This window comes from Sorex fumeus, unplaced genomic scaffold (genome assembly GCF_029834395.1).
Source record: "Sorex fumeus unplaced genomic scaffold, SorFum_2.1 ptg000110l, whole genome shotgun sequence".
NCBI classification, from domain to species: Eukaryota; Metazoa; Chordata; class Mammalia; order Eulipotyphla; family Soricidae; genus Sorex; species Sorex fumeus.
The window spans coordinates 3895088-3909464 of record NW_026606167.1 but is presented as its reverse complement, the minus strand read 5'-3'; the positions used below and the strand labels follow the sequence as shown (position 1 = coordinate 3909464).

The following is a 14377-nucleotide window of genomic DNA, read 5'->3' as shown; positions in this document are numbered from 1 at the left end:
GGCCACGCCTCCCACGGTCCCAGCGCCGCGTGCCAGGCCCCAGACCCCGCCCCCAGGCAGCGCACCAGTTGGCCCCGCCCCCCGTCCCGAGCGCAGGCTGGCCCCGCCCAGTCCCCGCCCCCACGCACGGAGCGCGGGCTGGCCCCGCCCTCGCGCACCGAGTGCCGGCTGGCCCCGCCTCCCGCGCGCCCCGAGCCACGTGCCAGGCAGGCCCCCCCCCGGCCACGCCTCCCACGGTCCCAGCGCCGCGTGCCAGGCCCCAGGCCGCGCCCCCAGGCAGCGCACCAGTTGGCCCCGCCCAGTCCCCGCCCCCACGCGCAGAGCGCGGGTTGGCCCCGCCCTCGCGCGCCGAGTGCCGGCTGGCCCCGCCTCCCACGCGCCCGCGCCCGCCGGCCCCGCCCTAAGCCCCGCCCCGAGCCGGCGACCCGCCTGCGGGTGCCCGGGCCCGGCTTCCGGCGCGTCTCCCGGGCAACGTCCGCCCCGCCCCGCCATGGCGCCGGAGGAGCGCGCGGGGGCCGCGGGGGTGCTGCGAAGCTTCGAGCGCCGCTTCCTGGCTGCGCGCGCGCTGCGCTCCTTCCCCTGGCAGGTGGGCGCGGGGCGCGCGAGGGAAGCCGGGGGCCCCGGCCCACCCGCCCGCCACGGTCCGGCTGCGTGCGGGGTCGCGATCCCGGGGCTGGCTCCCAGCCCCCTCGCGCGGGGTCCCGGGGTCGCGGCCGTCCGGACCAGGCGCGTGTCCTTGGAGCTGGTCCTCGTCCCGGCGGGCGATCGCAGCCGCGGGGGCCCACGTGGCGGGGACCTGGTGGCTCCTGCTCACCCGCCGCACCGGGCAAGACCCTCACAGGCAGCTGGGGGCCCGTGTGAGGCAGGGTCAGGGGCGACAGAGCACCTTGCCCTGAGCCGCGCGGGGGGCCTGCCCGCCCTTGCAAGCCAGTGCCCCGCGCCACGCGCTGGGCCGGACCCTAGAAACCAGCGGCTCGTCTGCTTACAAGCTCGGCTGCCCCGGCACCGGGGCAAGGGTGAGGGTGATGGGTCGTGCGGATCCCCCAGCATAAAGCACTTCCCGGAGACCAGAGGAAGAGTGTGACCTTTTGCTCTGCGGCGGAGCCCTGCAGTGCTCAGGGTGTTCTCAGTGGGGCTGTGGGGACCATGCAGCTGATGGGGATCGCACCGCAGGGTTCTGCGTACAAAGCCAGTGCTCAGCCCACCAGACTCTTTTTTGTCTGTTGTTTCAGCCCAAAACTAAATGACCTTTGTAATAGCCTCCCTGGCCCCGATTGAATAAGGACTACAGTTATTTGTCAGTGACCTGGTTCTCAAACGGGCCCCAGTGGCTGACCCCGGGAGTGGGGTGCGTTACCCACTGGGCCGTGAGCACTAGAGGCTGTGCTCCTTGGAAGCAGGTGGGGTACTGAGCGCTCGGATCACGGGTCACCTTCCCACAGCATCCTGCCCAGGCCCAGTCGAGCTGTGTGACTCTCTGCAAGTCTCTCCCAGACTGCTGTTGGGGTTCTTGGGAAAGGCCCTGTGCTCGCTGCAGATGAACTTCCTGGAGCCAAGGCCTGGGGTTGAGCAGCACAGACTGCTCGGGAGGCCCCCCGGCAGGACAGGGGAGCCCGGGAACACACACCCCTGGTTTTACAAAACCCACGTGGGGAGGGGGGGGGGGCAGGACCACTGCTGAGTCGGCATTAACAGGGAGCTGTGTAGCGTGTTAGCAACGCGGAAAGGCACTTGCCTGGCACCTCGCTGCTCTGCGTTCTATTTCCTGGCACTGCAGTGGCCCCCAAGCCTTACCGGGAGTGGCCCCCAAATGAGAAAACAAAAAGAATATCTGAGGGGCTGGAGAGAGAGCACAGCAGGTAGGATGTTTGCCTTGCACGCGGAAGACCCAGGTTCGATTCCCAGCATCCCATATGGTCCCCTGAGCACCACCGGGAGTAACTCCTGAGTGCAGAGCCAGGAGGAACCCCTGTGCATCGCCCCAGGTGTGACCCGAAAAGCAAAAAGCAAAAAAGAGTATCTGAGCCCAGGACAGAGAAGCCGCCTCCTCAGGGAGATCTGCGGGGGAGGGGGGGCGGGGGGAGACATGGGAAGCTTGGTGGGAGTTAACGGGCTGGGTGGGAGGTCAGCTGGACTGGCACAGAATGGCAGAGGAGGTGACTGCAGGAGTCCCACACAAACCAGGCTGGGCCACCTGCTCTGGGCGTCAGAGAGGCTGCTGGCAGGAAGCCTCTAGAATACAGGACAGCTTAGCGGCCTGGGAGCTGCATTCCCCTCCCCCCCTTGAACCCAGACAGCAGGCCACGGCTCCCCCAGATCCCGAGCCGGCTGGGTGAGCCCCAGAGCTGGGCTCTGGCCCAGGCTAAGCTGCTCCAGGTCATCTGTGGCCCGGGGAGGACCCCGCGCTCCCTGTACACAGCCGTGTGTTTCCTGTCGAATGTTTCTGTGCGTTTCTCTCCAAACAGGGCCTGGAAGATAAGTTAAAGGGGCCGGCGGGTTCCGAGGTGCTGCTGGGCATTTTGCAGAAGGTGAGGACCCCAGACTCCCTGAGCTGCAGTCCCATGGCCACCTGGCACCCCTGAGAGGCACCGCTGGTGGCCCCCCTCCCGGACCCCACAGCAGCAGGACGGGGGCAGGGCCAGGGTGGCCCCAAGCACACCCTTGAGTACTGGGGTCAACCGGGACTGGGTGCGGCCTGTCCACCTGTGTCCCTTGTCACAGACCGTCAGGCACCCCGTGTGCGTGAGGCACCCGCCGTCGGTCAAGTACAGACGGAGCTTCCTGTCCGAGCTCATCCGCAGGGTGAGTGAGGGGCCTGCCCGCGGGGCCCCGGCCTCCCGCACCCGGAGTCTGGCATCTGCCTTGGGAAGGGGACCGTGTCCACCCCGACACCACGTGGTCCTTGGCGCGCCCCCACACTCGCCCCTGTCCCAGCCGAACAGCCCCACCCTAAATCGAGGGCCACTTTGGCAACACCTGTGCCGCGAAGACGCATCCTCACGGACCCGTGTTCCCCCCAGCACGAGGCCGTGCAGCCGGAGCCCCTGGACGAGCTGTATGAGGCGCTGGCAGAAGTGCTGATGGCCCAGGAGGGGGCCCCGTGCCACCGGAGCTACCTGCTGGTGAGACGTACCCCCGCCCCCCAGCCTCATTCGGCCTCCTGGGGCTGGTCCCCACTCAGCAGCGGAGTCCCGGGAGGGGTCTTCGGAGGACAGTCCCTGGGCCTTTTTCCGCTCTCCAGCAGCCGGTGCTGTGGATGCTGTGCCCTACAGGGACTGGTAGGGGGGTGCCCTTCTCATGAGTATCCCAGGAGCCCTGACGTGGGGGTCCGCGGTGCAACCAAAAACCCCAAAGCCCAGAGAGCCCCCAACCCCAAGTGTGTGTGACTCCAGAAAGGCCCAGAAAACTCCCAGCAGAGCACTCTGTGACCTGCTTCCTGTGGACTCAGACATAGCTGGCATGGCCGGAGGGCATGGCTCACACTGGAGTGCAGAATTGGTGGGGCACAGACCAGAGCCGGCCCTGCCGTTGGGCAGGCTGGGGCCTCGGTGTGTCACTGATTCACCTGCGGTGGCCTGGCCCCATGTTGGGCTCAAACTCTGCCCCTCCCATCGGGACAGCCCTCAGGGGACGCAGTCACACTTGCAGAGAGCCCAGCCATAGTGTCCCAGGGCACCACAGGCCTGGTCACCTGGACTGCCGCGCTCTACCTCGCCGAGTGGGCCCTGGAGAACCCGGACACCTTCGCACACAGGTGACTGGGGCCCTGGGCCGACCCTGGGGCAGTGGGTGGTGGCCGTGCTCGGTCCCCTGTACTGCCTCCTACCCCCAGGACGGTGCTGGAACTGGGTAGCGGGGCTGGCCTCACGGGCCTCGCCATCTGCAAGGGCTGCCGGCCTCGCGCCTACATCTTCAGCGATGGCCACAGCCGTGTCCTCGAGCAGCTCCGCAGCAACGTCCTGCTCAATGGCCTCACGCCACAGCCTGGCCCCGCAGCCCCTGACCCCCAGGACACGCAGCTCCCCCAGGTGGCAGTGGCCCAGCTGGACTGGGACCTGGTGACAGGCCCTCAGCTCGCCGCCTTCCAGCCTGATGTCATCATTGCTGCAGGTGTGGGTCAGGGAGAGGGAAACGGAGGGGGGGGACACACATCACACATGACCAACACCTAAAGGCAGTGCCCAGAGCAGCCCCCAGGAGCCTGGTGCCCCCTCAGGCCACCTCCTGGGACCACTGGCCCTTGGCATGGATGGGGAGTAGCGCGCCTCCATCTGTGCCATCCCAGTGGTGGTCACCTTGTGTCCAGGCTGCTGCCCTCCTCTGTCTTTGCTCCACACCCGGGTGCTTCAGGGAATCCTTGAGAGAAGCCCTGAGGACCGTAGCCCGGGCAGCACCCATGGCCCTCGCTAGAGCCTGAAGACTTGCCCCAGGAAGGCCCCGGGGCTGCAGCGTCACCCACAGGCATGGACACAGGCCCCTGGGTGACCAGCTCCACCTCACAGATGTGCTGTACTGCCCCGAGACCACACGCTCCCTAGTGGGCGCCCTGCAGCGACTGGCCAGGTGCCAGGGACACCCATGGACTCCTGACGCCTACGTGGCCTTCACCGCACGCAACCCAGACACATGTCGGCTGTTCACTGAGGAGCTGGGTGCGTGGACACAAGGGCAGGAGCAGCTGGGCTCTGCGACAGGTTGGGGAGTGGGGGGCGCTGGTGTCCACTTCAAGGTTCCAGGTCAGTAGCTACACTGCCGTTAGGTGATGGGTTTTTATTTGGACAGCCATGGGCCCCGTGGCTGCCTGTCTCCCTTCCCAAGCAAACATGGCAAAGCCAGCTCTGCAACATCTGTCCTGAGGCCCTAAGGTGCAGCAGCACCCCTCTAGGCCATGTCTTGGGGGGGGTGGAGATGGGGGGTGGGGATACTCAGGCCAGCACCCTGAGATGCACGTGCACTCGCTTCAGGCCGGGCTGGGATCCCATGGGAGAAACTGCCTCAGCACAACCGGTGCCTGTTTGCCTACGACGAGGAGACGGTGGAGACGTCGATTCTGAAACTGACACTGGGGGGCCCCCCCAGAACCCACTCGTCCCAGGGTGGGATGTCTCTGGACACACACGGGGGACCCCAAACGTGCGAATAAAGTCCGTGCTGCTCAGGAGGATTGCCGTGCGAGTGAGAGACAGACCCACGGGGTCCACAGGACTCCCTCCAGGGAGCTGGGGCGGCTGTGTCCCGGGGGGACCCAAAAGTCAGGCGACAGACAGATGAGCCAGGAAATAAACTGGGGAGACATGAGGTCCAAGGACTCCCCTGGAGGGTCAGGAGGTCCGCAGGCTGCAGCCCCAGCTCCCGCCACCGGACGGCGCCTCTAGCCCGCCGGGCTCACGTGTCGGCCAGCAGGGGGCGCACCGTCTGCTCCCAGCTCTCGTCCCAGCGCGGTAGGGCAGAGTCCCGCAGGTTCTTCCGGAACTGGCAGAGTTTGCTGGCAGGATCCGGGAATTTCGAGAAAAGCATCTAGGCGGAAAAGGCCAGGGCTGAGCGTCCCGGCCTAGGCCCCACCTCAACATTCTGGGCAGCCAGGCCCAGCGCCCGTGGCCTGGACAGATGGGCCTAGCTGCCCCCTGCAGGGCTGATGGTTCGGCCTCAGGGCCACTGTGGGTGACGAGGCAACTGGCCACAGCTGGGCACACAGGTGGCCCAGGTTTGACCCCCGGTACCCAGGCCCCACACCCCACATGCTTGGAAGTGACCCCCTGTCCCACCAGCAACGGGCAGGAGCAGCGTCTGGGCTGCGACAAACCTGGACCACAAGCACCCTGTTTACAACAATGTTCGGGTCACTGCGGGTGTGGCCAAAGTCCAGGCTGAGCCCACTCGGCCCTTTGAGCCCAAGAAGCATTTTTGAAAACCCAGCTCCCAGGCCACCGGGCTCTGGAGGCAGGCGCACCCAGAGGCCCCCCGAAAGCCTCCAGGGGGACCGGGCCGGCCTACCTGCAGCTGGGCAGCCAGCTGGGCCGCGTCCTCGAAGACCAGGCCGTTCTCCTCGTGCTTCACGAGCTCGTGCAAGCTGCAGAGAGAGACGCGCAGGAGCCCAGGAAGAACCGAGGCCCGCCCCGCCCGCCCCTCGTCATGTCATGCGGGGAGCTCAGTGAGCCCAGACACAGCCACCCGGAGTCAACAGCGCCAGGAGGGGCACACACGGAAAGTCCAGACCCTGGAGAGGGACAGGGGGCCTGGCTGCTGCCTGGTGTGGCTGTCCAGCGAGGAGGCACGGCAGGACCCCAAAGAAACCACACACAGGTCCCAGGCATGCAGGCACATGGGGGGCACACACAAACAGGCATGTATACACGCATGGACGGGAGCGCACGCAAATGGGCACACCCACACATGGATGGGAGGGCATGCAGACAGGCATGCACACTGTCAGGGGCACAGGTGTACCCAGACACACATGCACGCATACACACACACAGGCACACAGATGTACCTAGATGCACAGGCACGCAGGTGTACCCAGACACGCATGCACGCACGCACACACACACAGGCACACAGGTGTACCTAGACGCACAGGCATGCATGCACGCACGCACACACACACACAGCACTTCGGGCTGATGGTGCAGCTGACACGTGCAGGCTTGCAGAAGACTCCGTATTTCCTGCCCAGCGCTGCAGTTCCTAGAACCCGGCCAGATGCTCCCCACCGCCTGGCAGAGCAGTGTCCGCAAGTGACGCTCCTGTCACTGACCCACTCCCCATCCAGACCGAAGGGACACCGAGACAAATAAAACTACTCCGGTGGTTTCTCGCTCCGGTCTAAGCAGTTACACCGCGGGTCAACACTGTGTGGCCACTCATCCTGGGGGCCAGCCGCAAGCTGGCATGTGGGCCCTCCCCTGCCCCCGTGGCACAATGCAGCCCGCACAGGGTCCCACAGCCTGTCCCCGGAACCTTCTGGCCCAACCGCTCCTACCAGCGGAAGTTGACAGCACACACAGGCAGGCGGCAGCCAAACATGTCCACCACCTTCATGGGCAGGTCCAGGCCGCTGGACGACTTGTGCAGGCACACGCCCAGGTCCGCCGACCCTGCGGGGTGGGGGGCCCAGTCAGCGCGACCCACCCACAAACCCCATCCCGAACCCGGACTCGGGACTATGGAGAACATCCCCAACTCGGGGCTACATTGGCTGCCCGGGGACAGTGGGGTGGGACCGCATTGCTTCCCGGAACCCCAACTCTGGTGTTCTGGCTGGACATGCTACCTTCTTCTGTTGTTGTTAGTGGAGGTTTTGGTTAGGTTTGGTTTGGGGGCCACACCTGGCAGTACTCAGGGCTTCCTCCCTGCTCTGCACACAGGGATTACCCTGGGCAGGGCTCGGGGGACCCTGCATGGGGTGCCAGGGATCGAACCCTGGTCAGCCACATGCCAGGCCACTGCCCTGCCCGGTCCACCATTGAATGGGTTCAGTGGGATGAGAGTGTTTTGGCTGCAGCGACGCTAACGGCCGGGACCGTGACTGTCTCCACAGAGTGGCCTAAAGAAGGGGGAGCAGGCCCTGCCCCCACTCCCCACGGCCCCCTGCTGCACTCACCCAGAAGCAGAGGGTAGTCCTCGGGCTCCAGCCACGGGGTGCACACCTGCACGTGCCGCCAGCGCTTCTGGGCAATGAGGCGGCCGTAGAAGTCCTTCAGAGGCCCCTTGCCTGGAGGGGAAGGCACCGAGCCACGCTCCAGCCCCGGCTAGACAGTGGTCACCTCTGCAGGGCCCTGGGCCCCTTCCCCACCTCGAACTGGGAGTACGTGGAGGGGCTCACAGGGCAGACCCCAAGTTCCCCACAGGCCCAGCCCAGCTGTGAGGCCTCTCTGAGCCTCAATTTCTCCCTCAGTCGTGGTTCTGGTGAGACTGAACAGATGGACGAAAGGGTCTCGGTGCCCAGGAGGGCTCGAAGGGCCGAGCTCAGGCTTTGCAGGCCCGAACCCCACCCCCCAGCACCGCATGGTCCCCCGAGCACCGCTAGGAAGGGCCCAGAAACCAAAACGAAACCGCCAGCGACCAGGCAGGAGAGGAAGCTTGACGGGCTGAGCGCATGAAAGCAGCCTTGCACGGAGGGGCCAGTCTGAGCCCAACACGGGCACTGCCAGGCCCCAAACACAGCCAGGTCTGGGCCTCCCAAGTATTTTTAAATAAAAAAATACATAAGAGACTGCATACAGGGGCTGGAGTGATAGCTCAGCGGGTAGGGCGTTTGCCTTGCACGCAGCCGACCCGGGTTCAATTCCCAGCATCCCATATGGTCCCCTGAGCACCGCCAGGGGTGATTCCTGAGTGCAGAGCCAGGAGTAACCCCTGTGCATTGCCGGGTGTGACCCAAAAAGCGAAAAAAAAAAAGAAAGAGACTGCATACGGAACAGACACAGGAAGGAGAGGCTGTGTGACCACACACACACTCACTCACTCTCTCTCTCTCTTTCAGTCTCTATGACGGGATAGGGTGGTGTGTCTCTCCCCCCACTTCTCTCCCTCCCTCTCTTCCCTCCCCCCCGCCCCCCCCCCCAGTCCCCAGCTGAGGGCAGGTGGCGGGTGCCTCCCACTCCCCTGCCCCGGCACCTGTGATGGCGCAGACGAGTGGCGGCAGGCTCTCCCCGTCACAGAGCAGCTGGTCAAACTCTGTTCAGAGACGAGCAGCAGGTCACCGGGATCACCCCTCGGGTGATGGGGGCCGGGTCGGGGACACAGAGCCCGGGGCGCTCCCCCACTCTCTCCCCGTCCCTGGGCGGCCCCCGGGCACGGCCACACACCTACTTTCTAGTGCCGACAGCAGGAGGGAGAAGTCCTCGTCCTCTGCGGGAGAGCCAAGAGTCAGGGCGCGGCCTGGAGCCACAGAGCCGCCCCCGCCCAGCCCAGCCTGGCACCTGTCCAGCTGGTGCTGCTGACCAGCAGGGCTGGCCGCCCGCGAGGACGCGTCACAGCCCCGCTCCGCACGTCCCGCGCCGTGAAGGCCGACCTCTCAGTGCCGGGGTCCCGGGGGGCTGCGCTGCAAACGGATGGCATTGAGGCCAGGGCCAAGCGCGACCTGGTCCCTCCTTCCCCACCAGGCGGCTGTCGTCACCATCCCTCCGTCTGTCCCAGGGACATCCTTACCCCAGACCCGGGGTAAGGAGACTGTGTGTGAGACAGTGCGAGGGAAAGAGGGGGAGAGAGACAGAGACAGAGGAACGAGAATGTGTGAGAGAATGTGAGAGAGTGAGTGACACCGTGTGAACGGGAGAGAGACAGCAGCACGTGTGACAGTGTGAGAGTGACACAGAGAGGGAGAGTGTCTGACAGTGACCTGAGAGACAGCATGAGTGTGTTCAAGAGAGAATGAACACACATGCCCAAGAGAACCGCACACAAGGACGAGCCAGCCCTGGGTGTGGGTGTCAGGGGTGCACCGAGGTGGGGGACGGGGGGGGCGGTGACCCCGACACTTACGGGCCCCGGAAGGCAGGGTAGGTGCGGCCAAGCTTCATGAAGAGTGAGTGCTGCATGTCCAAGGGCGTCTCCCTGAAGAAGGAGGCGGGCTTGTCGTGGACAGTCACAGCCCTGCGAGGGGAGACGGGGGCTGCAGCGAGAGGCCCGGCAGGACCCAGAGAGGGGCAACGGCCACGGGGAGGTTCCCAATGACTATGGGCAAAGTCAGGCGGGGTCCGGCCTGCAGCCCCTCCACGCTGGGAATCCCCGCACCCAGTGACCGGCCCCTGCATTCCCAGCCCTGGCCGGGGTCCTACTTGATGGCCCAGTTCTCCGCCAGGTCCTCGCGCATCGCGTGGGTCACACACAGGTTCAGGGAGGACAGGCGCCCGCAGACCTTCTCGTACCTGCAGAGACACATCACCCTGAGTGCCCGACCCCACCCTTGCGAGTCTGTGCCCCCCCCCAGCACCCCAGCTCTCTATGGCCCTCAGTGTGAACTCAGCAGCTCTCCAAGGGGGCTGTGCAACCAGGCAGAAGGGGCTCCCCAGAAGGCCTGGCCGGGGACCACAACTGTGCAGCCAAGGGAGCTCGGCGAAGGCCTGGCCACGGCAAACACCGCTGGCCACACGGTGCAGCATGGACCTTACAGGGTCACGTGTGTAGTGGTGACTCGTGGCCCACTGCTCACTCTGACGTACAGAAAGCGGTGACCGGCCAGGCCAGGACTGAGTCTGCTTCTGTCATCGTCAGCAGTACCGTTGGTCCCCCCAAAGCACACAGGGCACCCCTTCTTCCCTCCAGGGTCAGCGCTGCCCACACCCTCCCCCCTCGACCCTCACCACTTGGCCAGCAGAACAAGAGGGTGGCGGGGGCCGTGGACCAGACCCATGATGGAGTAGCCATAGTTGTGCCAGTCAATGACGAGCTTGCTCCCACAGACGCAGCCCACGAACCAGCAGACGGCAATGGCCGGCAGGCCTGGGGGATTCTGGGAAAGACAGGCTCGCGTGAAGAAGAGGAAAGCCAGACTGTGGAAGACCGGCAACCAAGGACGACACACACGGCACAGCCAGCTGGTCTTGACAGCCCTTCTCCTGAGAGAAACTCCTCACCCTCCTCACTGCAGGAAAAAAGAAGTGAAGGGACCCAGCCCCAAGGGTCTGAGACCAGTAGAACCTGGGCACATACTCGGACCAAATAGGTGCATTGCTGACTTTTATTGTTTGGGGCCACACCCATCAGGGCTCAGGGATCACTCCTGGCGGGGCTCAGGGGACCATACAAAGTTCTAAGGATTGAACCAGGTTTGACCGCATGCAAGGCAAATGCTTTACCCACCGGACTATCACTCCAGCCCCAATACATTAAGGAACACTTACATCGGGATGCAATGGAGCCCATTAAAAGAAGGACTCTATGTGTTAAAAGTAGGAGATGGAAGAAAGTGAGCAGAACCTCAGGCCCAGACAAGCTGGTTCGATCTCTGACTCCTGCACTTTCAGAGGCCCAAAGGGCAGCTCTGACAGCCTCTGGGCTCCAGGTCTCCCCATCCCAGAATGCAAATATTTCTTACGGTCGCAATGAAACTATCAGTGGGTTCGTACACGTCAAACACTCAGAATAAGCACAGTGAGAAACCACCTGTAATGTCATTGAAAGCAGAACGGATGGAGAGCCCCATCAACTGAACGAAAACACGCCATCAGCCCCTACTCAGGTTTTCAAAACTTACACGCACGTGCACATGCAATTCACTTACTAGTTAACAGATTGTCAATGGAGGAAAAGTCAAGCAAATTGTTAACAGTGGGTGTGACAGAGGCGAGGCGGACATATACCTGGAGAAAGATGTAGGCTGCGGGCTCTGTCCACATCAACTTCCACATCAAATGCACTGCCTGATACATGACCTTGACCCCGTACTGGAGGAGGCGGGGCCCAACTGCAAGTCAAAAGTTAGCCGTTTTGGGGGCTGGAGCGATAGCACAGCGGGTAGGGCATCTGCCTTGTACGCAGCCGACCCGGGTTCGATTCCCAACATCCCATGTGGTCCCCTGAGCACTGCCAGGAGCAACTCCTGTGCATCACTGGGTGTGACCCAAAAACAAAACAAAAGTTAGTAGTCATGGGCCAGAGAGATAGTACAGTGGGGAGGGCGTTTGACTTGCAGGCGGCCCACCCAGGTTCGACCCCCAGCATCCCATATGGTCCCCCAAGCACCGCCAGGAGTGATTCCTGAGTGCATGAGCCAGGAGGAACCCCTGAGCATTGCTGGGTGTAACCCAAAAAGGGAAAAAAAAAAAAAGTTAGCAGTAACTACTGGGTGCTTCCGGCAATTTGCAGAGCCATCCATCCTACCTCCAAACCCACCCGCGCCCACCCCCACGGAGACTCAGAGAAGCGGGAGCCAACTGCATTCTACCTGCCAGTCTCGGAAGTTCCGTCAGACCCACAATCCGGATTCTGTCGTTCTGCAGGAGGTCATCGTAAGGCTTGGAGTCTGTAAAGACAGGCCCCCCTTAGGCACGAGACAGTACAGTGGGGAGGGCGCTGACCACCGAGGGGACCAACGAGTCCCCAGCCCAGGCTGGAAGGGTCGAGAGGGTTCTGGGAAAATCAGACTTTTCCAGGCCGCTGCGTTCCTTCCGTAGCCAGAACAGGGAAGGGGACCAAAGTCCACTCAACTGCCAGCCCACGAAGGGTGGGAACCGTGTCCAGCTTTCCCGAGGGCGACACCCGGGACGTCGCAGGCTCCCCCGTCACGCCGTGGACTCCCGAGTCCGTCCTCCCGCCCAACAGGTGGCCCTGCCCGGGCCCGGCAGATGGCAGGGCGGGACGCGCCCCGGGCCCCGCTGTCCCGGCCGGACCCCGGCCCGCTCAGCCCTGGGGGCGCGGCCCGGCGGGGGAACGAGCACGGCGCGGGTCCGAGAGCCCCGCCCGCCGCCGCACTCACTGCAGAAACCCAGGAGGGTCACGGAGAAGCCGCTCTTGGCCAGCGACAGGGCGTGGAACTGCATGCGGGGGCTGCGGCCCACGTCGCCCAGCACCACGACCGCCACGTGCCGGGCCGCGCGGCCCCGCGTCCAGCGCTGGCGGGCGACGAGCAGCAGCGGCGCCAGGAGGAGCGCCACGGCCGCCAGGGCCACGCAGGACGCCGCCATCTTGACCGCCGCGCCCGGTCACGTGACGCGCCCCGGGGCGCAGCCGCAGACCGCGCCGCCGGGTGGGCGGGGCCGGGCCGGCGGGTGGGCGGGGCCGGGCCGGCGGGTGGGCGGGGCCAGGCCGCCGGGTGGGTGGGGCCAGGGCTTCGGGGGCGGGGCCAGCGGGAGCTCCCCGGGCCGGGAATTCCTTGGCCTGATGCCCTGGCTGGTACCAGCGGCTGCGTGTCTGGGTACCCCCAGATGCTCTCAAGCTGAATCCCGGTGAAGGGATGCTGCTAGGACCTGAAAGGAGCTAGGAAGGCTAGGAAGGAGTTCATTAACTTGCAAAATTGCTTTCTGTAAACAGTTCAGCAGCCTTGAGATGCAAAATTGGATTGAACCCAGTAGATGTGTAAGGTATGGGTTAGACATAACTATTTAAAGAAAGATAGAGTGTTTTGACCATTCTGGAAACTGAAACTATGCGACCGGGTCAAGGTGTTTGAGTAGAGATAAGGTAAAGGTAAAGGCCCTCCCGTTGATCGTCGATTTGCTCGAGCGGGCCCAGTAACGTCTCCATTGGAGACTTTGTTGTTACTGTGTCTGGCATATCGAATACTCTCGGTAGCTTGCCGGGCTCTCCGAGAGGGGCGGAGGAATCGAACTCGGGTCGGCCATGTTGGCCGCTTGTAAGGCGAACGCCCTACCCGCTGTGCTATCGCTCATGTATGTGAAAAATACGTGGGAAAAATATGTGGTCTTTGTTCTCAAACTGTATAAAAGATGACCTGTTTCTGAGTTCGGGGCTCTCAGCCTCTGCCCGCTCTTGGGTATGTTGCAGAGCCCCAGCATGCTGGCTTGAACAAAACCCCGCTTGAATTCCTGCAGGAACGTTGTCTGTCTGGTCTCTCCGTGCCTCCTAGGGCTAGGGAACTCCCGACCCCAACAGACCGTCGTGCACAATAGCAGGAAAGTGGAATTAGCCTGCATGTGGTCAGCCTTGGGGTGGGATATTATTGCGGGAGCCTTCGCCACTCAGCCTCTCTCTGTGGTCCTGCTGACCTCCAGCACTGCTCTTTTGTTTTTTAACATTTATTTATTTTTTTAATAGTCTGGCAAACTCCCCGTGGCGTACCCAATATGCCAAATACCATACAAATAATGGGTCTCATTCTCCTACCCCTGAAAGAGCCTTGAATATGGCACTTTAAAATCTCAGGGCTGGGGCTGGAGAGATAGCACAGCGGGTAGGGCGTTTGCCTTGCACGCAGCCGACCCAGGTTCGATTCCCAGCATCCCATATGATCCCCTGAGCACCGCCAGGAGTGATCCCTGAGTGCAGAGCCAGGAGGAACCCCTGTGCATCGCCAGGTGTGATCCAGAAAGCAAAAAAAGAAAAAAATCTCAGGGCTAAGACGAAGGCGACGTTACTGGTGCCTGCTCGAGGCAATCGACGAACAACAGGATGATCGTGATCGTGATTTATTTTTTCGGTCACACCCAGCGATGCTCAGGGGTTACTCCTGGCTCTGCCCTCAGGAATTACTCCTGGCAGTGCCCGGGGGACCATTGGGATGCTGGGGATCACATCCGGGTCACCCGCGTGCAAGGTAAACGCCCTATCCGCTTTACTATCGTCCTGGGCCCCAAAGGAAACCAGTACTGCTTTTAAGCACCATTTGGGCGCCCCACCCCCCCCAAAAGAAATGCCATTCCTAATACCTGCCACAGCGTGGACAAACCCTGAACACACGGTGCTGAGGTAGCCA

At 63.4% G+C, this 14377-nt stretch overlaps 2 protein-coding genes across 4 annotated transcripts; one reads left to right on the top strand and one right to left on the bottom strand.

Moving 5' to 3' along the window:
* Positions 1-445: 445 nt before the first annotated feature.
* On the top strand, positions 446-5150 carry EEF2KMT (eukaryotic elongation factor 2 lysine methyltransferase). Of its 3 annotated transcripts, none has more exons than XM_056135148.1 (8): positions 446-586; positions 2466-2528; positions 2722-2802; positions 3021-3122; positions 3672-3754; positions 3833-4110; positions 4503-4652; positions 4965-5150. In XM_056135148.1, exons 1-8 carry the CDS (start codon positions 491-493, stop codon positions 5141-5143), a joined length of 1032 nt encoding a protein of 343 aa, XP_055991123.1. In that variant the 5' UTR covers positions 446-490; the 3' UTR covers positions 5144-5150. The 3 variants fall into 3 exon arrangements, with proteins under 3 accessions (XP_055991123.1, XP_055991122.1, XP_055991124.1); XM_056135147.1 differs by having other exon boundaries at positions 3621-3754; XM_056135149.1 differs by lacking the exon at positions 2466-2528 and having other exon boundaries at positions 3621-3754.
* ALG1 (ALG1 chitobiosyldiphosphodolichol beta-mannosyltransferase) lies at positions 4864-12655 on the bottom strand. The gene is made up of 13 exons (XM_056135146.1): positions 12422-12655; positions 11891-11968; positions 11307-11410; positions 10308-10456; positions 9783-9872; positions 9487-9597; positions 8925-9046; positions 8815-8853; positions 8620-8679; positions 7604-7714; positions 6983-7097; positions 5995-6070; positions 4864-5517 (listed from the first exon to the last, which is right to left on the bottom strand). Exons 1-13 carry the CDS (start codon positions 12627-12629, stop codon positions 5386-5388), a joined length of 1395 nt encoding a protein of 464 aa, XP_055991121.1. The 5' UTR covers positions 12630-12655; the 3' UTR covers positions 4864-5385.
* Positions 12656-14377: the final 1722 nt, after the last annotated feature.

Coding starts and splice junctions, on each gene's coding strand:
- ALG1 (XM_056135146.1), bottom strand. CDS start 12,629: ATGGCGGCGTCCTGCGTGGCCCTGGCGGCCGTGGCGCTCCTCCTGGCG. Junction 11,411..11,890: donor GGAACTTCCGAGACTGGCAG/GTAGAATGCAGT, acceptor TTTGACTTGCAG/TTGGGCCCCGCCTCCTCCAG. Junction 7,098..7,603: donor GGACTACCCTCTGCTTCTGG/GTGAGTGCAGCA, acceptor CCCACCCCGCAG/GGTCGGCGGACCTGGGCGTG.
- EEF2KMT (XM_056135147.1), top strand. CDS start 491: ATGGCGCCGGAGGAGCGCGCGGGGGCCGCGGGGGTGCTGCGAAGCTTC. Junction 3,123..3,620: donor GCCACCGGAGCTACCTGCTG/GTGAGACGTACC, acceptor CCATCGGGACAG/CCCTCAGGGGACGCAGTCAC. Junction 3,755..3,832: donor CCGGACACCTTCGCACACAG/GTGACTGGGGCC, acceptor TCCTACCCCCAG/GACGGTGCTGGAACTGGGTA.